The sequence below is a fragment of the Pogoniulus pusillus genome, chromosome 32, assembly GCF_015220805.1.
Source record: "Pogoniulus pusillus isolate bPogPus1 chromosome 32, bPogPus1.pri, whole genome shotgun sequence".
NCBI classification, from domain to species: Eukaryota; Metazoa; Chordata; class Aves; order Piciformes; family Lybiidae; genus Pogoniulus; species Pogoniulus pusillus.
In genome coordinates, this window is record NC_087295.1 from 422007 (window position 1) to 448700 (window position 26694).

Here is a 26694-nt window from a genome sequence, read left to right on the forward strand (position 1 = left end):
CAGCAGGAACCAGGTGTCCTACCTTGCAGAGCTCAGGCAGAGCTGATCAGCAGTGTGCCAGTTCTTTGAGGGGCAGCAGCTTCAGCTGAATCAGTGCTTGCCCATTACCCTGTGACTGGGAAAGAAAAGTACTTCCTAATAGATTGCCATGGAAAGGCTGCCAGGCCCTGCTCTAGTCACTCCATGCCACCAAAGTGTTGCTCTCTAAGCCGTGTCTGGTGTTCAGTGGCAGCTGGTTCAGAACGTCTGCAGCGGTGAGATTTCCTCTCCTGGGGGACAGCACAGCACAGACACTGCTTCTCTCCTGTTCCAGCATGCCTTTCCTTTGACCTTTTCATTGTATCACACATCCCCAGTTTGCTCTGTGATGAAGCCATCGAAACAGAGGCTGAGATGGGAAGTGGGACTGGCCTCGGCTAGTTTTCATCAGCTGAAAGCTGGACACGTTGTTAAAGCTCATCCTGAGTGACATCTTGGGCTAGTGGCAAGAGAGAAGCCTCTCTGGGAACAGTGTGAACTGCCTACCAGGGCCACTTTACATCGAGTGTGGACCTTTTACATGTCTGAAGTCATTTGATGTTTCCAGGAGCTGTCAGAAACCATTTTAAGGTGGCTTTGAATTTTCCTTTCCCCCTTCTTATTCCTGCTTGTGAAATGGGTACCCATGCTTGAGTCAGCACCTGTGACATCAGCTCCATCTTCTTGTGGACAAAATCCTATTTTCAGCTTTCTATCAGAGGCCACAGCTATCTGTGTCATTGTCAAACCTCTTCAGAAGGTCTGGTGATATTGATGGTAGGCCTCTCAGAAGCCAAAGGTTCTGCAGTAGCATAAAGAGGATCAGCAGCAGTAAGTGCAGGTGAAAGAGAAGCCAGCTGTACATCCATTCTGTCTCCCCTGGCAACAGCATCCTGCCAACAGAAACTGCTGCCAAGGGAAGGCTGGAGAGGAAGGGATGTGCACTGCAAAGCTGGGGCTGGACAAGCTCTGGCTGGGGGGGAGCTGTCAGCCCAAGGGACATGCAGGAGCTTTCAAGATTCTTTTGGTTTATTCCGTGTGCTCTGGGGCAAGGGAGTGCACAGAGCCTCTGTCCTCATGAAGAGTCTTCCTCTGGAGCTGCAGGCATGGGCTGTGCAGTTCTGAGCCAGGTGCTTCCATCCATGACAGCACACAGGGAAGCAATCCGTAGTGAGTTACTGCTTATAGCTGTGGCAAACCCTCCTGCAGAGGTGACAGGAGGTGGCAAGCTTCTCTTCTTACACCAGCTGCAGCTTCACGCTCAGTTACTGTTCCAGCAGCAAGCCCTTCATCAGCCCTGAGTTCTAGAAACTGCTAAGCAAGCTGCTGTCTGCAAGGACCAAGTTGGTTTGTAATGCACTAATGTCTTTAGTTAGAAAAACCTTCAGGCTGACGAAAGAAAGGGTGAGATGTGAACTGCAAATGGCAGGGAGAGAAGGAGCAGAAGTGCAAAGCAGATCTATTAAGATGATTTGTCTTCTTTCCATCTTGTGGCCATGGCTGTGAAACACAGTTCCTGTAACTGCAGGTAAAATCCACTTGTGGTGTAACACATGCACCTGCCTGGCCTCCTGGCAGGAGACTTCGGTCCCTGGCAGTCAGCACTGGGGTCACAGCCAGAGGCCTGCTAGTGCTGCTGAACCTCAAACCTACCATCACAGCATCATTTCTTTTGGATTTGGCTCTACAGCATCAAAGTCTGGCTGCAAGATGCTTGTATCCAAGGCCTGAAAGCAGAGAATCCTCTCCTCTGCTGCCACAAGAAAGCAGGAACTGGCTAGCAAGCTATTAGGAAACACTTGGGCAAGTAGCCCACGTAACAAACTGCTTGGGCTAGTGCAGGTCCTCTGGATACCACAGGGACTCTGAACCAGAGACTGAGTACTAGGATTGCCCCCTGAGTCTTGAGAGGTTCCTACTATGCTCTCAGGAAGACCCCAACCTGCCACTCTCCCTGCTTCCCTGTGCCTTTTGAGGGGCTGGTAGTTGGCTGCAGAGGGCCCCTCTTTGTGCTCTCCAGGCAGTGTGTTCTTTCAGACACCCAACTGTGCCAGAGAGAAAGCCAGGAAGAGGAAAGAGAAGAAATGGAAGAAGTGAGGCAGGGTTACAGCTTTAGGAATCACAGGATCTGTGCAGTTCTTTGCAGTTACAAAGTAGGAATTGCTCGTTCACCACTGGAGAGTGAAGGAACAGCACGCAGAAGACGCCTTTCGGTGCCAGGGAAGGAGCATGAGGGAAGGTCACTATTTCATTCCCTGGGTTTCTCTCTGACAGGAACATTCATATCACTGGAGATAAGTGAATGAAGCGGGAAGTCTGGTGGGGGTGCAGGAGGCAGATGGGTAGCGCCATCCGCCCGGCGGAGGCTGCCTGCTGCGCGGAGGGCGGGCGCGGGGGCTGAGCAGCCTGGCAAGGGCGTGCAGCTGGGCTGCGTGGCGCTGTTTTGTTCCCGGCGTGCCGCAACTGCCGGCGCTCCTCCGGCGTCTGCAGACCCGTGTCACGCAGACGGCAGCGGAACTCGATGGGGCACCGAGCTGGAATGGCAAGCGGCGCTTAGGTGCGCCGGCAGGAGGGCAGTGGCTCAGGCAGTACCGCTGCCTGCGATGGCAAAGGTGCTCCGTAAAGAGGTGAGCCCTGGCGCCGCACAGCCCCGCGGGACAACGCCTGCCTGCGCTGCCGCTCGCCTCCCTCCAGACCACTGCCAGCAACGGCAACTCCTGCCTGCGCCTGCCTTCCCGGGGGAGATGTAGCTGTCCTTCCTCTGCCCAGGGAAGAAGCTTCCGAGTCTGTGTGATGGGAGCAGGTGAGGATGTCTGCTGACAAGTCCAAATGATATTTTCAGGTAAGTGATTTCTCTCGAAGAGGCAGCTAGAGCCAGACTGTTTCTCCTGCCCTGCTCTCAGTAATTACCATTGTCCTAGATCGCCAGGCGGCCTCTCTGCAAGGCAGCACAGCTCCGATGTCTGCCGGGTTCGGCAGGGGCTCGGGAGCGTTTCTAAAGCGACTGCCCGCAGCGCCTCTGGGTCTCTAGTGCGGGGTGAGGGTGAATCGGGAGCTGCCTGCTCTGTGACTACCTGGCACTGTCTGCGTGTACCACCCTTTGTGTACCCCCGCGGGAGGCCAGAAAGGAATTGTGCTTTACAGGTCACTCTGGCAATCTGTGGAGGAAGTTCGTCCCAGAGGCAATGTTTTGCTGTGGTTCAGGGAGCAGGACACCGTAGCATGTGGAAGCCATGGCTCCCGTGGCTGCAGCTGCACAGGGAGTGCCAGCGAGCAGCGTGTGTGCATGTGATGTCCGGAGCTCCCGCTGGTGCCAAGGGAGCTCTGAGCCGTGCCTCGCCTTCCCCGCGCTTCACCAAGCGCCTCCTGTGCCCAGGCCGGGGCTGAGCACCCTGTCTGATGCTTACACAGGAAACAGGCAATAGCTTAAAAGTGTCGGGGAGCTCTGCCGTGGCAGCCACTGATCGACAGGCAGTGAGGAGAAATGTTCTGTGCAGAGTAACCTACTTTGGCTTCCCTCAGTTCTGCCATCAGTAATGGAGATGAAATTTGCTTAACTCTTTGTGCTGAGGCTGCTTTACCGAGTGTAAATCATATTGCTTTGACAAAGAAATTGCCATCACAAAAATGACTGTAAGAGAAGTAATAATAGAGACCTCCTGCACAATTTCCATCTTTAAAGATCCCTTTGGCTCCCTGGAATGTTTTTGGCTGGCTGTGAGACACAAGCAGTTAATGGTGTTGTGAAGAAAGCTTTCTTTGCAGTAACCTTACTATTGCTCTGAACAAGCTTTACACAACCTTCTTTCTCTTGCTAAGTCAGGACTGAGAAGCAGAGAGAGGCTTCAGCATCCCATGCACTGCCTGTGCGTGGGTCTGTAGATACGAAGCTGTCCTTTCTAGGACAGCTCCCTTTGCTTCCCTTGCCCACGGCAGTCTGAAATAATGAGTCCAGCTAGCACCAAAAGCTCTTCCTTAAAGCAAAAATGCTTGCCAGGAACTGCCCCTGGTGGCTCTGTTTGTCTTGCTACAAGGTCCGAGGCGGCAGAAGCCAGAAGGGGTCAGGCACCAGACTGATCTCAGCATGTTCCTTTGCTGTCAAAGATGGGAATGTGCAGCTCAAAAGTTTCCACTGTCTTTGGTCACTGGGACTCGGTCCAAAGCCCATGAGACTCATTGGGAACCTTTCCAGAGGCTTTGGAGCAGGGCTTACATAAGTTTGTGTTGTCTAAAGGGGCTGCCCAGGGAGGCCGATCTCAGGAGCTGCCCCGCCAGTCGCCTGCCTGCTCTGCTATGCATGTGGAAGGGCTGCTCTCCAAGTGCCCACCGAGTGTCACATGCAGCACCAGCCACCAGTAACTCCTACATAGAACCTCTTAATGGGGTCCTGTGCCAACACACTGCCTCCTGGCAGGGGCCTTCAGGGTCCTGAGATAAAACAGCCAGAGAATGCCAGCTGCTGGGACCCAAGTCAGTTTTTCTGGGATAGAGGGAGGCAGTTCTCCCTCCTGCGTGCAAATCAAAGTGTCACAAGGAAGTTCCCAAATTGTAGGACCCTGAGGGTTTCATAGCCCGGGAAGGCAAAATCACCCCAACTGCCAACTTTTCTGAGACTCACCAGGATGTCAGCTGCAGCCTTCTGAAAACAGTGCTGTGAAGAACTCCTTCACTGTACACACCACTTCTGGACAACTCCTGTGAGTGTCCAAGGGGAAGAAGCAGTGCAGGGAGATCCTGTGGAGATGGGAACCATTGCACTGTGTTGTCAGGAAGGAGTTGTTATGGCTGAATGCACATCAGCACCCTGCATATACACTACTGTCACTCTGCTTTGCTTCAGCCTTGAGTTAACGCGTTCTCTATTTAGTACTCCTTGGTGCGCTGTGCAAGACCAGAGGATGGCACAGCTCACACCACAGAGCTGTCAGGTTGATCAGCATTCTCATTAGGTTTCAGTGCTTTTAATGCAGTCATAAAGTTGGACTGCAAAAGTGGGAATTTGACATACAGCCTAGCAGATGAGCAAAGCCTGAGTGCCACAGCCAGAGCAGCCACATGTCTGGGAAGTAGTTGTTTATTGTCAGAGAAATAAGCTCTGCTGTGTTGTTTCCTTTGACTACAGTGGCCAGCTACAAGCAGGAGCCAGGTGCATGTGGCTGCCCGTGCCTGCTGTGCTGACCTGCTAGCAGTGGAAGGCCTCAGGAGGCAACCACCTGCACCGCAGCAAGCTGCCAACTGATCCTACCTCGGGAAGCGGAGATTGAGGCAGGCAGCATTAAGCCAGAGAGCAGGGTTCCTACCCCAGGGCGCAATATGCAGAGAAGCTGGCAGCTTTCTTAACACTCAAGAAAACATGAACCCAACAGAGATGTTTTCCTGTGTGCAAAGTGTGAGAAAGCACTAACAGGAAGAACACCCAAGGAGCTTAGGGCGCATGGTAACCCCTACGATCTCGGGTCTAAGATCTGCCAGGGCGCCTCTGTCTTGTGTGCTCAGAGCTGCAGGCCTAAAGTTTCCCAAAACATTATCCCAAATAGACTGTCATCCCTTCCTCTTTGCATTTGTTCTGTGGCAGCAACTTGTCTTGGCATGAAATATTAGCCATATGGACACCAGAATATCTGCTGTGACCTTGACCTCAGGATAAGTGCTGCCAAAAGAGTGAAGCTAACTCCTGCCTTTCACTTCCAAGAGTTATGCTCCACAGGAACAGCACAATCTGCTTTCCTGCTGACATCTCAGGGACCAGGATGTGGCCTTTTCTTTGCCTGCATGTTCTGCTAAGCTCCTGTCTGCAGGGCTAGGAATGGGGAAAGAGCATCCTAGAGGTCAGATTATTTGGCAGAGATGCCTATTGCAGCAGTATAAGAGCACACGAGCCAGTGTTAGCATCAGGCAGTGAGGGGCAGCTGCTGGGGCAAGGAGGTGAATTTTGCTGGTTGTGGAGCTCTGCTCTGTTCTGATTCAGAAATGGCAGTGATCAAAGCAGAGCATTGAGCTGGGTGAGAGGAACAGGTCCTGCTTCTTGGGTCAGTGTTTGCTGCGTGCACTGCACAGCTTGCACATGGGTGTGAATGAAGAGCAGGATCCAGAATAAACACATGTCTTGGCATTTGCACTTCAGTCTGCCCAAAGCTTTAGAGCCTGGTGGACACCTAAATGGAGATCTTCTCTCATTTTCTCAAGTCCCTGTCTTCCTTTTCTGCCCATGCCCATAGCAGAGATTTCCAAGTAGGGTAGAGCTGAATGGCATTGCAGTGAAAGCTGGCAAACCTGAGGAGGCTGGAGAAGGGGGCAGGAGGGTACTCCAGAGTCTTTGTTGGAAGTTCTGCAGCTTGGGCCAGCTCATCTCCCTGATTTGTTAAGGCTGTGGAAACATTTTCCACTTTGACAGTGCTGGCTGAAATTCACACTAGCACAGTGCTAACAGTGCCATCTGATGCTGCTCAGTGGGCTGTACAAAGGGTATGCTTCCATGTGCTTCCTAGTGGGCAGAGACCCACAGTGCCCTTGGCAGCTGCAGCACATGGAAATGGTGATGGTGATTGGTGTGGTCGCTGCAGGTCATGCCAACTCACGGCATGTTAGCTCTGCATCCTGGGGAGGCTTATGCTACTGCAGGTGCCCATGTCCATTATCTGAACTAGGATTCAGTGGAAGAGTTGATGTTCCCAGTGGTAGGCATCTGGCACCTCATTACATCATGTGCACCTCAGGCTGTGGTAGGAGGCAGATCTGACACAGCCCAGCTCCCCAGCACAGGTAAGCACAGCAGAGGTGTGTAGAGGCTGTCATGTTAGATGGAGTCAGAGCCCACCTGGCTGCACTGGCTGCACTCTCAGCAGATTCCCCATGGCTCTGCTCTAATGTAAGTGGCTGGGTTTGAGGAGCTGCTCAGGAAAAGGACAGTACAGATAACCCAGGAAGCCCTCTCATCAGATGGCCCTTCTTGACCTCATTTTTGACAAGGGCTCAGCAGCTGCTGTCTCACAAAACCAGATTGCTTAATGGCAACCAAGACTAGAGGCAGCCAGCCTAAAGATATTGCATCCAGGAGGATGCGCGGTCTGAGGTTCCCATCATGATGTAGACATTCATCTGGAGGCCAAAGCAAAATGATCTTTTGTTTCTGCCCCTAGGAGCAGGATGCTTTGTAGCTTCTAGAGGGAAGTCTGCTGCCCGTGGCTGAGCCAGGCTGCTCTCTCCCTTTGCCACAGATTCCCCGAGTTTTCTGCAACCTTCCCATTCCCACCTCACCATTCCCATGGCCTCCGGAGCTCTGCAGCCCCCGCAGATTTTCCTTTCTCTCCCTACTTTCCCCGAGAAGCTGACTCGGTTGGGTGCCAACTCTCTCGTCCTCCTGCAGAGCACGGCAGACATTCCTTGCTGGCAGCCGTGCGGGCCAGGGCAGCACTGGCCGCGCAGGCTGGCTGCCGTCTCACGCTGCGTGTGTTTGTCCCCCCCAGGTGTTCTGCTGGTCCTGGCACTGAGGGCAGAGCTGGTGTTCTCTGTTCAGGTACTGCCTCCCATCGTCTCCTCCTCTCAGGGCTTCCCGACGGACGCCGCCACTGTCACAGCCATGGGAACGACGCCTCGCCACAAAGGCCGCCACGCGTCAGAGCCGCTTCCCACGTCCTCTTACACCATTGCCCATGCCCTCAGCCTGGCAGAGACAGCTCCTTCCGCCGGGCAGAAGCAGGCGAGCGGCCCTCACCTGGGCCAGGAGGGCACCTACCACTCGCACAACCAGAGCGCCCTGTACTCGGCACAGACTCGCCCCAAGGGGAAAATATTCCAGGTGTTCAAAGGCAACTTCACGGCACCCTCGGAGCCTTACCTAAAGACAAGCCTGCACTCTCCCTTCCCCAGCCTGAGGAGCCCTTTCACGGAGCACCCGGCCCGGCCTCCGAGTGCGGCGCGCAGCGATGCGAGCGGCAGGGCGCTGGCAAGAACTGCACACCCAGACCCTGCCCCGCGCCGCAGCACCTTGGGGAGCCTTGGGGAAGCCGAGCAAGGGCATGGGGCCCAGGTGGCAGTGCAGGAGGCAGATTTTGCCACCACAACTGCTGGACCATCATCTGATGCTGAAGCAGTGTCGGTGCCTTTTAAACCCACCCACTACGGTGTCTGGGATATGCTGAGCAAAAACAACTCTTGGGTGACCTTGAATCTCAGTACCAATGTCCCTCTGTTTGCTGGTCCTGGCTCTGCCACAGCAGCAGCAGGTCACTCGGTTCAGACCAGTTTTGACGTCAGCATCTCCTCCCCAGCAGTGGGAGACCCCAAGGGACCCTCTACAACGCAGCATGGCACGGTAACTAACACCACCTTGCTGGGCAGCGCTCTCTCGGCAGTACCTGCCACGAGGTTGTCCAGCTCCATTTCCACAGCTGGATCCACTGCCACTGGGAACTTCCTAAACAGACTGGTTCCTGCTGGGACCTGGAAACCTGGAGTGCAAGGAAACATCTCTCATGTCACTGAGGGGGACAAACCACAGCACAGAGCAACCATCTGTCTCAGCAAGATGGACATTGCCTGGATCATTCTGGCTATCAGCGTACCTATATCCTCCTGTTGTAAGTTAATTGCTTTTTATTTTGGTTTCTCTTTCCTTCAAATTCAGCTTTTGGCCCACAATTCTGCAACCAGCTGGGGAGCTAAGAGAGGCAGGGCAGCCTGAGACGGAGAAGCACTCACTACGTAGATAGCACAATGATGGGGAGAGAAAGTGTCCCAGTACAAACCACCCAAAGTAATCCTGCACAAAGGCCTCACCGGTGCCTGAGCTGGTGTGTGCCTGCCTGCAGCATGCCACATATCAGCTGTTTATTACTGTCATTAATAATGACAGCTTGTTGGCAGGACTTCTAAAGCATATTCATTAAACTGTGGTGTTTAAAATTTGCTTCCCCCTACCTGTGCCCCAACAGTCCTGTTCACTGCCTGCCTGCTCTGGTTCTTGCCTTTGTGAGCTGCATTTTCTTCAGAAGGCAAATGTGATTCACAAACTGATCTGTGGCAGTTCTAATCCAGCTGAGTGCATGAATCAGATACTGAAGTCCTGCTTTCAGGGCCACATTTCTGAGGAGACTTCAGTGAGACTTTTCTGAAATCCAGGGATCCTCAGACCTGTGCTGAGTTTAAATGACTGTCAGGCATTTAAATGAGAATTCCTTGGCTAAAGCACTCAGGGAATTGCTTTCATCCAGAGGCTAGGCTGTTTGAGCCACACTCTGGTAGCGGCACAGGGTATTTCTGTAGGACAAAGGTAAACTCCAGGAACCTACAGCACCTTATCGAGCTGCATGTCTACGGGTCGTGGGTCCTCTCTCTGCTGCACACTGGAGGGGCACTCTATTGCCTCACCCTCGGGAACAGGTGTAAGGTGTGTATGGGGTGAGCTGTGGGGTGTCCAGTGTGTGCTGCTGCGGTGTGCAGTGGCTGGTGTGGGCAGTGTGGGGTGTGCAGGGGACTGACGCCACCTCCTGGGCACAGGCGCCCTGCAGCTGAGGACAGAGGCCTCATGCAGGCATTTGCCTGTGGCTTCTGGTGTGCAAACACTGCCCTGCGGCTGCACTGGGATGCTGGAAGTGGCAGGTCTGTGCCATGCAAACTCAACTCTGAGGTCTGGCAGCTGCCTTAGGAGGACACTTCAGTCCCTCTGTGACATGTGCCGCCTGCTGTCAGAACCTTAACTGACCAGCAGCTGTTAAATGAGACCCTTTGGGTGATTTAACTTCCACTGCAGGGCAAGTGACCCACTGGAGAGTGAGCACCGGAGCCCTTGGCTGCTCAGCCCTGCTCCAAGGAGTACCTGGGATGCTGTGCTTCTCCTCACAGACCAGGGACCCTGCCATGGCTCCTCACTTGCAGCTCGAAGCAGGAAACTCCCCGAGTGCTTGCTCAGCATTGCCGTGCCCTGCTATCTGAGCCCCACTGAGCACTGGCAGGTCCTGCCAGCCATGCTGGTGGCCCAGCTCAGTGGCTATAGCACTAGCTTGCAGCACTGGGCCCCAGGAAGTCAGCTGCTGAAGTAAGAGATGGAGTTTAGCTTCCCCAGCCTTCCAATATATATTTCTTTAAGGCTGCAGAAGTGCCTGAGTCCCACTGCAGTTCTCTGTAAGGCAAGCCAGAAAAGCCAAGTTTTGATTAAGCCTCCATGAGCCGCAGCTGCTCCCTGAGCCCAGGGAAATGGTTCTGCCTTTTGGTACCCCTTCTGTGCTATAAATACTGGAGATGATGCTGTTAACACCTTTGAGGGCTGCAAAAATACAGGCATCTGTGGCACTGCATGCCCAGGGAAGCACCTGGGTGCCCAGGCATCCAGAACGCTGCCACCAGCACCTTCTGCTGCCAAAGCTTGCAGCTGTTTCTGCGGTGCCCTTCAGGCAGCCCGGCAGGTTGCCGCACAGGGCTGGTGCGCGGGTGCCCATCTCTGCAATGCAGAGCAAGGCATGATACGAACGGGTTTCAGAGCCACAGTCCTGGTCCTTGGGCTCCCAGTGCTTATGCCTCTGCAATTACAGTGACACAATAAAATGTGGAAGAACAAGGACTTGCAAATCAGATGCAGAGAAGTGAATTCATTCACTAAGTTCTGCTGACACAGGAGAATGCAGGAAGAAGGCTGAGCCCCTGAATGCAGGTGTCAGCAAAACTCAAAGATATGAAGAACTGCCTTGGACCTAACCCCACTTAGCTCACGTTTTGTGCACTGGGATGCTTTCCAAAATTATCTCACCCACTTTTCCCACCAGAAAACCTAAAAACCTTTGCTTCCCAGTCAGAAATGAGAGAGATCCCAAACTTTAAGTCTAAGCCCCAGAGGTGAGCTGAGGCTGAGCTGGGGAGGAGTCTCCTGTCTCCAGATTTGAGCAGCTGTGGCCACAGTAAATGGGGACAATACAGAACCACAGAAACCTCACAGGTTTAGTCACTGGGGAAAGGGTTATGTAGAAACTTATTTTATGTTGTGATCTGTGGCCATAAGCAGAAGTAAATTAACATCTTCTAGTCTCTTTCCTGACAACTGTTAAGTGCTTGGAGCTTTCAGGTCTGTTGCTATCTCTGCTGATATCATGCCTTACGTGGGAGCTGGAGAGTGGGGGTGGGGATGTGCAGCTATGTAAGGGTGGCAAAATATACAGACGAGTTGAAAGAAAAGACAAAAGACTACCAGGAAACAGCAGGGTGCTCTGATCCCGTGACACCGCATGTATGAGGCCAGTATTTCACGTGGTTCCTAATCCTGGTGGGCTGTGTTTGAAAGAAAAAGACTGGAAAATTAGAGAAGAGCTACGTGGCTGATGGAAGAGCCAAGAAATGCAGCATAATGGCACCTGGCTCTTCTTGCAGGCCGACAAGAGTCTGGAGCTGGCCTGCATGGGGGATTTCAGATAACATAGTGGAAGCCTTTAATAAAAAAGGCAAAAGCAGCCTAAGGAAAGGGCAGATGAGGCTGGAGGCATTTAGACAACGAGGCAACCATGGCCCCCAGTGGAGCTGAAGTATTGGAACCAGTGATGTGGGCAAGGGTTGGCTGTCTGCTCTGTCCACGCCCTCCCATGAAGCTGGGTACTCTCCTGTAAGCTGCTGAAGCTCACAGGTTAGGAAAGCAAAACCACACTCAGAACTCTATCTAGGGACATAAAAGGGAATAAAAAGGATTTCTTCAGGTATGTCAGGGACAAAAAGAAGGCTTGAGAAGATGTGGGACCTCTCTGAAAGATGGTCATCAGGGCCAAGGAGAAGGCTGAGGTGCTCAATGACTGATTTGTTTCAGTCTTCCCCAGCAAGGGCTCCAGCTGTACCACTCAAGCTCCAGGAGACAGTGGTAGGGAGTGGGAAAGGGAATATCTGCCCACTACAAGGGAAGAGCAAGTTCAAGACCATCTAAAGAACCTGATTGTGCACAAGTCTACGGGGCCCAAGGAGATCCACTTACAGGTCTTGAGGGAACTGGCAGGGGAAATTCCAAGCCACTGTCCCTCATATTTGAAATGTCCTGGCAGTCTGGTGAAGTCCCTGCTGACTGGAAAAGGGGAACCCTAACCCGTCTTCAACAAGGGAAAAAAAAGGAAGGCCAGTCAGCCTGACTTCTGTGCCTGGAGCAGATCCTGCTGCAGGCCTTGCTAAGGCACATGGAAAACAAAGAAGAAGTGATCAGTGGTAACCAACAGGGTTTCACAAGGGCAAATGCTGCTTGGCCAACCTGGCAGCTTTCTGTGATGAAACTCCAGCATCAATGGACAAGGGAAGAGCATGTCAGCTCCTTGGGTTTGTGTAAGGTCTTTGACACTGCCCACAGCAGGGGCACTGGAACTGGATGATCTTTAAGGTCCCTTTCAGCTCAAACCATTCTGTGACTGCATGCAATGCAGATTACAGTTAACAAGGTAAAAGCCCCTGGAATTGTTCTAGAAGGCAGCACTCCTGTGATGGGACATTAACTTCACTAAAATATGCCCCTAAAGGGTAGCTGAGATGAGGGAATAGCCCCAGTCTAGCCCTGCTCTCTTCTCTATCCCTCTCCAACCAGTTGAGGCAGCTCAGGCAGACAGCCTTCTGCTCAAACCCATTCTGTCTGGGGCAGCTCAAGAACCCATCTGCTCAAGTGCACCAAAGTCAGAGGGAGAGGGAGCATTACTGCTTTAGAGTGACTGTACCTGCACATGGCAGGGCCACTCCCCACTGGAGGAAGCAGATGTGTCTCTCGACTTAATGCCAGCAGCTTTCCAGCTCCTAAGCCCCAGGTCTTTGGTGCTGAAGACACACAACCACTTGCATTCGCCCATGTGGTACTGGAGCCTAGGACAGGTGTCTCTCAGTGCCTGTTTGCCAGTGTGCTCATGACTGAACACACTGGAAGCAGAGAAGTTCTGTGCAGAGGCACACTCTGCAATCCCCATGAGTGCCCTCTGGCCTAGAGGGTCTGTAAAATCCTCCTAAGGCTACTAAAGTGCCAGCAGTTAGAACACCAAAGCTTTTCATTAGGCAGGCACAGCTTGAAGCTCCAAAGTTCACATCAAAAGTAAGTAAAACCAAACTGCACATCCTGCCAAGCCCAAAGCCTCATCTGCTTGGCCCAGGTTCTGAATGGATTGTGTGGGGGTTGTTAGGAGAGCTAGATCTGACTCAGTGAATTGTATGAGTGAAGGTCACCAGCCCTCTCCCAAACACAAAACCCCCAAATCCACAGTACCAATGAGTCCTTTTTACTAGGAAATAACCACGTTTTTGACATTTCTATCAACAGCAGTTCTGCTGACAGTCTGCTGCATGAGGAGGAGGAAAAAGACATCTAACCCAGAAAACAACCTGAGTTACTGGAATAATGCCATTACCATGGACTACTTCAACAGACATGCTGTAGAGCTACCCAGAGAGATCCAGTCCCTGGAGACTTCAGAGGTACTTCACCTGCAGCCCTTGAATCTGAAAACTGTACCTGCAGCTGTGCTAGAAGGGGAGAGGGAGTCAGACTGATAAAGCCTCACAATCCCCATACACAGGGAAGCAGCCATCCTAGACAGATCCTACGTTGCCAGGTGGTCATGGGAACTGACCACCTCCAGGGAAATTTATTCCTTTTGAGCCTATGGACATTCCCTGGGTGCAGCAGAGAGCTCTTTGGGCTGGCTTGTTACTGGTGGTCAGTCCTTATAATCTGCCTGTTGCGCATGTCCCAGCACAATCCAGCACCAGATCAGGCTGGCAGTGGGAGTTCATAATGTGAAGAAGTGTTGTGCATTTATGCCTTAGGAGTTGTCTGCACCTTCCCAAATACCAGTTCAGAGGGTGAGTATTCCCAGTATGTAAGGAACCAAAACATCTGTGTGTGAAGAGTGGTGAATACTCAGCAGCATCAGGCTGGGTCAGTGGAGTTACTCTAATACAGGTAGGGGATCCTACAGATAGATGTGTTCTCTGGCTTCAGAGAGAGAGGAGAGCAGTTAGCTTAGTCCAGAGGTATTTGAAAGCTAGAAACAGTTTATGCAGGTATGGGTTTATGCTAAGTGTGTACAATTTTAGGATCAGCTGGCTGCCTCCTCAGATAGAAGGGAATCGAAGCCCTTTAGAAAGGAATCTCTACTGTGTGACTAGACAAGCACTCACTGATGCTTCATTACCCCCACTTTGAGCCAAGTGCCCCATGTGCTCATGGAAGATGAGGGGTGCGAAGCGCTCACCCTGCTTCTCTGTCTCTGCCCTAGGACCACCTGTCTGAGCCTCGCTCCCCTGCCAATGGCGACTACCGCGACAGCGGGATGGTGCTGGTGAACCCCTTCTGCCAGGAAACGCTCTTCGTGGGACACGAGCAAGTCTCTGAGATATGACCCACAGCTGCTGCCTGCTGCAGCTTCAGCTCTGCTGACTCCAAATGAGAAATACATATATATTATAAATATAACCTTTGTGTAACCCCAATTACAGCAGATGTTTTCAGCTTTTCTTTCCTCCCTCAGAATTGTCAGCCCCTTTTTTATAAGTGTGGTAAAACTTTACAGAACAAACTGTGGCTTTATAAAATAAAGGTATTTCTAAGCAAAACACCTGTCAGATGGACTGGTTCCTCAGTCATGTACTGTCTGCTGATAAGTGTGTGGTCTGGCTAAGGCAGTAAGAGTATGGTGCAGGCAGCATGCTGAGTACAGCACCCTGCATGAGTCAGTGTGGCCATAAGCATTCCTGCTTGGTGACCACCCCTTCTCCCACTGTTTGGTCATTCATTTAGCTAGCCAAGCTAGAATACAAACCAGACAGGACTGGCTCAGTTGCCAGAAGCCATCTGTACAACTCACTCTTGTGTCCTTTGCATGACTCCAGTACTACCTGAGCACTGACTGGGCTGAGCCCTTCAGGCCCCTCTAGCAGAAACCAGCCAGGGTCTGCCAAATCAGCACTTCACTCTAAGTGCTAGACTGCAGGCTGGAACAGTGGGGTGAGCAAAGCTTCGATGGTGGGTTATAAACAGGCTAGCATGGCACACGGAAGGGCTCTGCACATTTGTCTGCTGTATTGCTCTTGCAAAGAAGTTGGGATTGTTTTGTTTATAATTTGGCGTAGAGCAAATACCCTGCAGCGTTGTGTAAGAAACCCTGGAGGGTTCCTCTCGCTGAGCCAGCACAGTTTGTGTGGCAGCCTACCTGCAGAATGCCTAGAACCTGGCCAAAAGACTGGCTGAGCTCCGAGGTGCTGCAGTGTTCTCTGGCTGCCTGTAAGCCACCTCTCAGGTCTCAAACTACAAACAAAACAAAGTCCAGCCACCACCCGCGCCAGCCAGGATTAGGCACCCACAGACGACAGGGATTTCTGATTGTATTGCGCCTGGCTAAAGCCTGGCAGCTGCCCCGCACAAACCTCCACGGCATTAGGGCAATGCCCAGCATCAGAAGGTTGCAGGCGTGCCTGCAAAGGTGTGCACACAGGCATCCTGCGGCGGCACACGGCTGGGTGGGCAGCAGCCCCGGGGCTGGGTAGAAAAAGCTGAGCATCGTCTAGGGAAGGGCCCCACGGCACCATGCGTTTATGTACCGATAAACAGCCGCGGGATCACCAGTGAATAACAAGAGTGGCAGGGGGAAAAAAACTCCTGCCCTGCACTGTAAGGATCAAGCACGGGTTTGCCCTTTTCTTGCAGCCCGCACTTGCCTCACTTCGTTGCCACATTATGCAGTGAAACAGACTAAGTGCAGCTGACAAAGCGACACTGAACCAGCGGAGCAGGTGGGACCGTGAGGCTGTTTGTCCCCAGCTCAAATCTGCTGGGGTTGGGGCAAAGTGCCTCGGTCGGGTGGTGAAGCCAAAGCACAGAGAAATCCCGAAGCAGAGCTGTGCAGCAGCAAAAGGCAGGCTTAGCTTGGCTCTGCTCGACATGGCCCTGCAGGCTCTTCCAAAGGTCGAGTTTTGCCAACTTTAGGCAACACCTTGCAGCGGGACGCTCTGGAGGCAAGGGGGCAATGCGTTTGTCATGTATGCCGAGAAACCTGTGGCTTTAAGGGCAAGAAATCATCCGGGTGTCAGGGCAGAGAACGCGGCTGGTATTTTAACACGTAGGTGGTACTGAATCCCCGTCCCGCTGTGCCTGTAAACACCATTGTGCTTTTCATCTGCCACATTTGCAGCAGCAGCAGCACAGAGATTTCCCCTGAAATGGGATTGCTGACCCAGCGGCCGCCTGGACAATGTGACGGCCGCGCCCGGGCAGCACAAAGCCCCCGTTCCAGAAAGCTGTCGCACAAAGCAGAAACCCCGGGCGAGCCCCAACCTGCTGGGCTCGGCACATCCTTCTCGCCAGTACGGGGCGAGGCGGCCGGGCTGAGCGTCGGCGCTCGGCGGGCTGGAGCGGCAGCCATGCCCTTGCCGAGGCGCCGGTCCTCCTTCTTGGGGCAGCAGCCCTCTTCCTCCACGGCCGAGAGCTCGGGGCCACCTGGCCGCAGGGTCAGCGTTGGGGGCGGAGGGAGCCTGTCGAGACCTCCCGGCGTCTACGTGGGCACCGTCCCCACTGGCGGCGTAAGCAGCTTGGGCACCCGAGTGTCCCGCAGAGCCCTGGGTATCAGCAGCGTCTTCCTGCAGGGTCTTCGCAGCTCCTCCGCTGCCTTGCCCCTGGCCCCAGGGCTGGAGAAGGGCAGAGGTCTCTCCTACGAGAGCCTGAACGGCTGCTTGGTGGAGTACATCGAGAAGGTGCGAGCTCTCGAGCAGGTCAACCAGGAGCTGGAAGAGCACATCAGAGTCTACCTGGACAAGAAAGCGGCCAGCGTGGGCAGCTGGGGAGCGCTGCGGGAGAACTGGGAGGCGATTTACCACCAGGTGAGCGCTGTCTGCAGCACCGAGGACGAAGGGAGCTGTGCGAGTCATCAGCAATGCCGAGCGATGAGGGTTGATGCAGATGATGAATGCTGCCTGATTTGGAGGCTCGGTGCCCTAGATGGAGGGGTTTATATCTATCTTCATGATAACTAGCATTAGCATTTCACAGCGTGCTGTGGAACATGCCTGCTAAGCAGGAGAATTGCCTGGGGCATCCTGTGCACGGGGAACGGCTGAAAGGCACCCTAAGGCGAGGTAGTCTGGGCTCATTACAATGGGTGGTAGTTTCTCTTAGTTTTTCCTTAGCTGTGGTTATTAGAGTGAGCATCAAAATTATGCAAAGAAAACTGCTAGAAGTGAATCAGTTTATCCCTCATCATGATACCATTACAAGCACGTTGGGTTAATTAACAATTGCGATTTTTCACTTTATTCCCTTGTTTGCTTAATCACATTTCCAAACTCTCTATTTACCTAAAAATAATAATTACATGGCTACAAATTAGTAACTCCTTCTGTTGCCATCCCACCACCCCTTACTCCCACCCTCTCTGTGTGGTCCAGGCAATGGGATCTCCAGAGATGTGTTTGTTGTGGGGGCGTAAAATGGTGTTTGCTTTGACCTCAGGAACAAGAGACGGTTCCTTTTGCTGACCTGTAAGAGCAGTAAGGCTTTTCAGGCTGATGTCCTGTTTGCAGTGATCATGGGGCTTGGAGGACAAGATCCTGGCAGAATTTGGAAGATCACTGGAGCTTTTCTATAGAGACACTTTCCTTTGCACTGGTCCTACTGACAGCATTTACTCACTGCTAGTGTTAACCAGGGGTTGATCCCAGGGGATCACCACTTTTGGACTTGCACCCAGTAATTCTTTCACTATGTGCCAGAAAAGCCACTGGGTATTATCTGTAGGACACAGTAATACAGCAGTGTGCAACTAGTGTCTGTCAGTGGGCAAAATAACATTGTGCTACCCAAACTCCTGCAAAATGGCACAAAGCTTGGTCAGCTGCCACAGACAGGATGGCAATCAATCAGCTTTAATTACGTCTCCTCAGCCACCTCCAACAGTGTAACCCTGGGCTGCCCTCACAGAAAGCTGTGAGGTGGGAGTGAGGTTTCCTCCTTGTGCTCAAGCACTATTACAGTTCTTACAGGTCATTTCTTTGGGAGGCATCTCCTGCTTTAAGAACCAGGCAATTTTTGTTGCTGTCCTGTTGGCTTATAAAGCATTCAATACCCAGACAAAGTCACAGTTTCTTCGCTGCAGGGATCAGCATCAATCTTTGCAGCCTCTCTCTAGGTATTATAACACAACAAATGCCACTCTTGTAGCTCGGAGTTTTCCTCCTCCAGGCTCTGAGAAGGGGTCTCACGTGAAAAGCATGGCCAAAAGCAGGACGAGTTTACTGCTTGGCACCTGAGCAGCAGGCACTGACTGCATGATTTTAGCCCAGTTTAGATTACCATGTTGGAGTCACTGGGCTGATAAAGACCGTTTCTTTCTGTGTATGGCATCTTCTGATCTCTCTCTGTGAAGGCATCACTTGCTTTATCTGATGTGAACTTAAAAGCCAGATAATTTCCTATTACATGAATAATTACACCATGAGACTCATTATCACAGCGACACCTGAGCCCACGAATTTAGCAGCACTCAGCAAGGACTCAGGCACTTGTAAGAACAACAAACCCACACAAAGCCATAGACCAAGCACAGCTAGGAACTTGAAAGGTCCAGTAAATCTTGCAGCAACAAAACTGGTCACAAAAGTTGCCAGTCACCAGAGATAAGTTCTCCCCATATGTGTCTGTACCACAGTGCCCTTTACCAAGACCAGACTCTGCAGACTCCTTGAGCAGCTGCTTTTCCTTGCTGGCAGCTGTAACCCCTTAACTGGGCCCATACACTGGTGCAGACTTTTGCAAAAATATTTTTCTAAAAATTGAAGCTGCATTTTCATGTCTATGAAAATCACAAAAAAGCATGACAATTGGTGCTGCTTTCTGTTTAAGAGGTCTTATACCTCAAATACTCAGTAGCTGAAAAAAAATGTTCAAAAGGTGCCTGTGCATCACAGCTCCAACTGCTGAAAGACAAAACATGACTTAGGAGCTATTATTAGTAACAATATTTGCATTTTTAGACTTTCCCATTTTGGCTCATTACATGAGTGTCAGGATCTTAAGCCTCTCAGAAGCCCTGCAAGGCTTTCAACTGTTGCTTTCAAGTGGAGGAGGCAACATCCAACTGCTTGCAGCATTGCAAATCCCCTCATTTCCAGTGTCCACAAAGCTGAGGCTGCATCAGGTGTTTCTCTGGGCCAGCAAAGCAGCTGTGCATCTATCTCACTAATGCTGCATGTTTGCATCCAGCTGTTAATGAACAGAGTTAGACTAAACAAACAAGCCACTAGATGGAAGTGTTACATCTCTTCTCCTTAAACCTGGGCAAGGGCGTTCCCAGCTCATGCAAACCAGAGAGAAGTTTTAAGGAAGCCTGGTTTCATCACGGAAACGATTTTGCCAGTATCAACCCTCTGGACACCACCTGCAGATTTCTGCCTCCCACCAAAGAGCTTTCCAACGTTATGACTCTTTCACACCATTTTCAGGTGCTTGGCATGGTTCAGGTTTGTATGCAGTTCTGGAAAGTCCTGGACTTTCTCACGTTTGGCATCAGCCACCAGTCTGTGAATGGGGATGCTAGGTACAGATTGAGTCATCAGCAGTGTAAGATCAGGGTCCTGATAGAGACGTGCACTGTGGGACAGGCAAGAATCCCCTCAGATGCCCCACCATTGAAAAGCGCTTTTAAGAAACAGTTTGTCTACACATAGAGGCAGAAATCCAAGCAGTGGCAAATCACCAGCTGTTCCCTGCTTCTGCTGCAACCAAAAATGCATTTTGCACTGGATTCAGCCTCTGCAGAGTGTCTTTGAATTTCATGAGCCATTATGAACTTCTTACTGTAGGGAATAGGTTAAGTCCTTTGGATCACATCAGATGCCTTCACATACATCAAAGAATCACAGAATCAACCAGGTTGGAAGATACCAACTAGACCATGGCACTAAGTGCCCCATCCAGGCTTTTCTTGAACACCTCCAGGGATGGCAACTCCACCACCTCCCTGGGCAGCCCATTCCAATGCCAATCATTCTCTCTGTGAAGAACTTCCTCCAATATCCAGCCTAGACCTCCCCTGGCACAACTTCATAAGTGTCTGTCCAAGCAGCTGTAAGACATTTGGAGCAGTGAGCCACTTTTTGTGTGGTTGATTACAATCAGAAATGCCTCATCTTTGCATGTCCACCTCCACCCCATCACCAACCAGCAGGGCACAGAGTAGGCAGGACCATCCAAATGCAACAATCCCACTTGAGGTACTTTAGCTAACGTGTCTGGACAAAGCCTTGATGTCTCCACATTGCACAGCCTGTTTCAGCGCAGAGGAGCAGAGCACCTCAGGGAATTTGCAGCCTCTTTTGGCTGCAGATTTAATTATCTAAAAAACCCTATGTTTAGAAATCTTCAAGACTTCTCCTGGTCACTTCAAAGGCTTTTCTTAGTCATTTGGTGTGTTAATTTCAACTACAGATCTCCATAGGTATCTCCTGAAAAAGACCAAGTAGATGCTCAGTTTAGCTCTTGCAGATTGCCAGCATGGACTATGGAATGGCTGGAACATCCAGGGAGTTGTGTGCAGAGATGATGGCTCTGATCCTGGTTCCAAATTCAGTACATCTTCAGTCACCTCTGCAGAGCAGTGCATATGTGGCTCCAAGGCAGGCAGCTCTCCTTCTTGAACCCTCTTATCATTTTGTACAGCCCTCCTGAATCACAACCAGCTGCTGTGTCATCAGCTTTTCAGGTCTGCTTACACCTCAGGTGCACCTGGGCATTAAAGATACCCCCAGAGCCATAGCAATGATACCACAGTCTTATTTGCACAATCTTTGCAAAACATTTCACGTGTGGTGTAATAACCTGCTTCTCAGGTCTCATACCTATGGCAAGAGCTTACAGGAGCCCATCAGAGAAGAAAAACAGCACTCTGGGAGCTGAGGATGGCTCGCAGGCGGCATGAGCAACAAGTATGCCTTGGGTCACTGAGGACGACGCCCCTGAAGAGGACTGCTGATATGGGAAGTAGAACAGGAGCCGCATAAGTGATGCTTAAACTGTATCTAGAAAGTATAAGCGAGACGTGTCTGATGAGCACACCTTGGGCTCAGTAACGACCTCTGCCCCTGCAGCTGCTGCTGGTCACAGTCACTGTTTCCCACCAGAGGATGAATGATTAGGAGCAAGGAGCAGTTTGGTGACAAATTCCAGCCTATTTGCGGACAATTTCTGTTAATTGATTAAATTACCTGGAACGAGTCATGTGAACAGCCCTAGGCAAAAGGATTCTTGGGAGAATCAAAGCTTAAGATACAGGTACAGACCATGTAGGTAGTATGCTGAAGCTCCTCATTGCTTGAGCCTTGCTCTCTCTGTCTTCTAGGTGGGCGAAGCAGTCCTTGAAAATGCTCGGCTGATGCTGCACACAGAGAACATTCAAGCCTGTGCTGAAGACTTTAAAGACAGGTAGTCTTGTGGTGGCACCTAGCCAGCCACTTTCTTGCTCTGTAGAGGAGCAATGCTCAGAGAGTAGAATAGGCTCATCCTTTATGTTGACTACTGAACCACTTGACTTGGGAGGGGTTTCTAACAGCAAAATCACTGTGATGGTAAGGTTATTTTGGAAGATTTATAGTAACAAAAATGTGCACTAGCAAAACTACTCAGGTTACTCTTTGTTAGACAGCGGCTGATCTCTGACTGAGAGGTCAGTAATCACTCCAGTTGGGGTTGACATTTTATAAAAGTAAACTGCCACGTGCTTTTTAGGTTCAGTTTTCAGTGCCACACAAGGGGGTTCAGCAGAACACTGTTCTGCTGCCACGGCTGAAAAGCAAAACCTGCACCAGTATGAAGGCTGGCATGGAAATGTTAGATAAGGAAACAGACATAGGATGCACTCATTGCCCTTGCTTCTAACCCAGACAAACTAATGGTAAAAGAAGATCTTAAACACTGGAAAATGAGCCATTTGCTTTAACAGCAGTTTTAGGTGACAGACAACCACTTGGATTTCCTCTTTACGTTGATACTACTGGGATTTGGTCTTACAGCTGGGCTGGGACCATGGAGCAGAGACCAGACTTCTATCAGCACATCCTCAACGTGTAACACATGCATGTTTTCTTTAACCACAGCTCTGAAAGGCTGTATGCAGACCAGTGAGCAGTTATTCTGCAGCCAGACAAACAGACCCCCCCGTCAGAGTCTATATGGATTCCAGACTTAGGACTGTGTAGCTCTCTGTGTTCATTCAGGAATCCTATCGGGTTGGTAGCCACCACAGTGCAGATTGCTAACTAGCCTGATTTGTGGCACTGAGTTAGTAGCAAGGTACTTCAGGCAGTTAAACTCAAGCACAGCAAGGCAAGGTGAGAGCAAAGTACATCTTCTGTGTTTCTGTGCCTCTGTCTGGGACACATGAGCTAATTAGCACAAATGATGTCATTATTTTTAAAAAAAGCAGCAGGTTTTTCTTGCTGAGCTGTGCTTTGTTAAGGTTTGGTTTGTTGGGTTTTTTCTCTGCAGGTATGAAAATGAGCAGCCATTCAGAAAGGCAGTAGAAGATGAAATTAATTCCCTATATAAAGTGATTGATGATGCTAATTTAACTAAAATGGATCTGGAGAGTCAGATAGAGAGCATGAAAGAAGAACTAACTTTGCTGTCAAAGAATCATGAAGAAGTAAGTCCAGGCGCAGGACACTGCAAAGCCCATGTGTGCCTGTTGCAGCTGGTTGGTATCACACTTCTAGTGCAAAGCAAGCACTGAAAAGCTCTGCCTGCCATGGCTGGGCATGGGGATTCTCCTGAAGTCTCCTCCTCTTTCTTGCTTCTCTGTTAATTTAGAGCAATAACCTCTGAGGCATGACCAAATTAATTCCATTTAAATGCTGTCTCTTTCCTATCTTACAAATACAACATGAAAGAGGTGGCACCACTCTATTTCTGCTAGACACCACACAACGGCCACAGTGTTGCACAGTCGTGTGTGGGGACATCTCCATGGCAAGTGCTGACTCACAGCCAAAGATCAGAGCTGCCTCTGCTTGGCACAGCTTGCATCTGCCAGGAGATGTATATCTGTGCTATTGCGTGGTGCAGCACAGAGGGAAGAGCAGGGTTTGATTTGTTGTAAGTTGTTAGTTCTTTGACACAAAGGCCAACATTGCAGCTTTACTGCCAGTGTCCTTGTGGTGCATTCCAGTCCCTCGTGTGCAGTGTGCATGTGTCAAGCTCTAACTGCTGAAGAATTATGCCACTGTCAGAGGGTTGATCCAGGCAGTGTCTTGGTGTAGGGATTCTGTCTCTTTCCACCACAGGGGAAACCACTTCCAATACCCCAGATCTTCTACAAGACTGCTCATACAAGGCAAATGCACAGCTGAAGAGGAATGCCTCCAGTGCACTGAATCATTAATGTAGAGACAGCTTTTGGGACAGAAGCTAATCACCCTGTGGCACTTGCTTGAGCTCCTCTGAAGCTACCATTCAACTGTCTAGTTCACCTTCTTTTATATCTGACCTTTTTGTTCAAGGATGTGAAGGTATTATACAAGCAGCTTGCTGGATCTCAGCTGGAAGAACTTGATGTTCCCCTGGGAAGTGGCCTGGATGACATACTTGAGAAAATCAGAATCCACTGGGAGAGAGACATCGAGAAGAATCGCGCTGAGACAGGTGCCCTGCTCCGTACCAAGGTAAGCACTCTGGAACCCTCTGCAACAAACCAGGCTCTGACACAAACAGCATCTGCCCAATACTCTGCTCTGCTCTGACTTGGAGGGTTAGGCTTTTGGTTTTCCCCTCAAACAGAAGAAGATGGTAAAGATCTAAAGGATTTTGGTCCAAGTCCATGGGAAAACACAAGTGTTGATGACTTTTTTGGGGATCCACAAGAGTTAATCAGTGGTGGCAGTGGCTGTGTTGATATCACAGGTATCTGTGAGACCCTTCTAAGGGTTCCAAAATGTTGACTAAGAAAAACTAACTTAATCAGCTGATACCTTCCATGTAGGATAAGCCACAGTCATTACCCTTCTTACTAGGGCCATTTCTTCACTGAATAATTCACAGGGGTCTATAAAAAAGGGCAGAATATATCACTTGACACTAATAATACAGTTACAGACTCCCTGGGGACTTCTTGAAATTATTTCCTTCAGCAGCAGTGGGAAAAGTGGATATTAACTTAGAAATTAATAGTGATAACAGGTAATAGCCATTCCCTTAAAGAGTCTTTTCCCCTCCTGATGCTGAGTCTGAACAGCTGGTTAATGCAGCTGTTTCTCTGCCATGAAGGCTTACTCATTTCCAGAGTGGCTGGCTGAAGTAAGTATTTTGGCAGAGCCAAAGCCCTAAGTCCAGCAGACAGCTCCACATGTTAGCAGCCAGTTCATTTGGAGTAGAATGCCATGTGAAAAATCCAGGTGTGAACACTTCTGAAATCTAACAGACAAAGTGAAAGCACTAAACTTAAAAAAATAATACAGTATAGCTACAAAATGAAGAATTAGAACAATGTTTGCAAGTAATTTAATCAGCAGTATGAAAGCTGAACAGCTTTCGCTGACACACGTGTAAGCTGGCTTACACTAACTGCACAGAAAAGGTGATTGCTCTGACTCTAAGGAGTTTGTGGAATAGTCCAGACAGGGGATTTAATATACAAGAACCATAGCTGCCATAAACTGTGACAATATCAATTGTCAGTTGGGTATGTAAAGAAACAAGGCTGTGATAAGTCACCATCTTTCACCAGCAACAGGCTGAAACCTCAGCGGCTGCACGAAGCCAGGAGGAGGAGCTGGTGGAGGGCCTTCGAACCGAGTTCCATGAAACTGCCTGCAAGATACAGAGCTTGCAAGCAGAAACTGAATCTCTGAGAACCCTGGTAAGGAGCAGTGGGGTTGCAGTGGTCATGTTCTGCAGAAATTCAACAGGCCTTCTGAGGAGAACATTCCTCTCTTGGGTTGCAGGCTTCAGTGGGTACTGTTCCCAGAGCTGCTAGACATTTCTGGGCTCTTCTGGACTGACATGGTGCACCAAGTGTAACACACTGGACACCTGGCCCTGAACTGCCAATCTTCGGTGTCTTCAGACTCAGTAACAATCTCAGTGCAACTGCTGGCTTGGGTAGTACTTAGCAGTGGAGAGTATCTGTGCCTTGTACCCAGAGCAGCTCAGCCTGTGTAATGATGATACACATTTCCCAAAGTATCTAAAGGGAGGCATTTTCAAACTGCTCTGTCTCCACTTAAGCATATTCACCAGAGATATTGGCCAAACCTCAATAGAGATCGCTGTGGAGCATCTGAAAGCTGACTGCCTTAATGTCTGCTCTCCTGCCCTTACAGAAGAGGGGTCTGGAGAATTCTTTATATGATGCCAAGCACTGGCACGACATTGAACTGCAGAATCTGGGCTCTGTCATTTCCAAGCTGGAGGCAGAGATGGGAGAAATCAAAGTAGAAACAGAGCAGCAGCAGCGGGATCGTGAAAATCTGCTGACCAGCAAACAACAGCTGGAGAAAGACATTGCTGCATATCACTGCCTTCTGGATGGAGAGCAAAGCAGGTACGTGTCCTTGAAATCAAGCATGCTGCAGAGATGGAGATGAGCTCCCTGGGAAGGAGCTGTGAGGTCACTGGAAGCAGGAGAACTAGGATCGTTTCTCAGGTTTTATAAGGCTGAGTGGTAGATACTGAGGTTTGAAGAAGCTGCCCAAGGGGTGGAGCGCCCCAAAAGCAGCTGTGCAGAGATTCCTGATGTACTGGAGCAGGGTGGTGTGCAGTACCGCCGCAGACAGACGAGGGTCAGGACCAGCAGGTCAGCCCGTTTCACTTCCCGGGTGGCTTGCGAGCTCAGCTCAGAGAGCTGCTGCAGTGCCTGGGAGCTGCACTAGTGGCTGTGCAGCGGCTCTGGCGGCGTCTGCGCCTGGGCACAGGATGCCTTCCCTCCCTCTCCCACTGTACACTCCAAATATCGAAGGGCAAGGTCTGTTTTGAAGCACACGAGTTATCCCCAAAGGAAGAGAGATTCTGGACTACTGTGTGCACCATTTGTGAAGAAACAGTTCCAACGCCTAGCATTTGTCCTCTGGCAAAACCCCTGTGGTTGTGTTCTTGGTTGGGCCTTTTTAAGATCCTTACTCGCCATAAGCCATGGAACCTGAGAATCTGACCCACAAGTTTTAACTTGCTCTTCTGCTCAGGTCAGGGAGAAGCTGCAGTGGGGCTAGTACATAGTCCAGCATTCTCCTATTCATAGTATTGGCCAGTGTGTATTCTTTTGTTATTGTTTTTTGACTTTCAGCTGATTATGGAACCCGCAGCCCACAGGAGACCATTGCCATTAAAGCAAAGGATGTCGCTGGCAGTTATGTTCGTGGAAGCTAAAAGCCCATCACAGCAGCCTGCTTTATTCAGTTTGATTCAACAGTCAAAGTAGGTTGTAGCTTGAACAACTTTATTAGACCCTCCTCATGTAATTGCTTTGCTTTCAGATTTCACTTTACTCATGTTGTTAAAATGGTAAAAAAATAAAGAATACCAGGCTTTTTGCTTGACTTTCTCTTCCTTTCAGTATTTTTCATGTTAACCAAAGGGGACTGGATTAAGGACCCACAGCCTCCACTTCCCAGAAAGTAAATTCTTTCTTTTTATAGTATAAATATATCAAGACTGAATTACTGCTCCACTGTGCACTGAGCACCCATGTGGAAATGGTGACAGCT

The 26694-nt window shown here is 50.4% G+C and overlaps 2 protein-coding genes and 1 long non-coding RNA gene across 11 annotated transcripts in view; 2 read left to right on the forward strand and 1 right to left on the reverse strand.

Annotated features, from left to right (window-relative positions):
• The window catches only part of TMEM108 (transmembrane protein 108), a 121618-nt gene extending 107047 nt beyond the window's left edge, over nt 1-14571 (forward strand). For 6 of the 8 annotated variants that reach the window (XM_064169861.1, XM_064169862.1, XM_064169856.1 and 3 more), the window contains 3 exons: nt 7485-8597; nt 13277-13431; nt 14235-14571. In XM_064169861.1, coding sequence (XP_064025931.1) covers nt 7485-8597; nt 13277-13431; nt 14235-14357 — 1391 coding nt within the window. In that variant the 3' untranslated portion in view covers nt 14358-14571. Of the gene's footprint in view, nt 1-2482; nt 2861-7129; nt 7389-7478; nt 8598-13276; nt 13432-14234 lie in introns of those variants that run through there. The other 2 variants (XM_064169863.1, XM_064169864.1) reach the window with 2 other exon arrangements.
• The window catches only part of LOC135189462 (uncharacterized), a 44496-nt gene that overhangs the window by 12938 nt on the left and 4864 nt on the right, over nt 1-26694 (reverse strand). The gene's annotated exons all lie outside the window — the stretch shown is intronic.
• BFSP2 (beaded filament structural protein 2) lies at nt 16057-26526 on the forward strand. Its single transcript, XM_064169865.1, has 7 exons — nt 16057-16830; nt 21342-21424; nt 22487-22643; nt 23497-23658; nt 24720-24851; nt 25315-25535; nt 26274-26526. The coding sequence occupies exons 1-7, from the start codon at nt 16174-16176 to the stop codon at nt 26275-26277; spliced, it is 1416 nt and encodes a 471-aa protein (XP_064025935.1). The 5' UTR covers nt 16057-16173; the 3' UTR covers nt 26278-26526.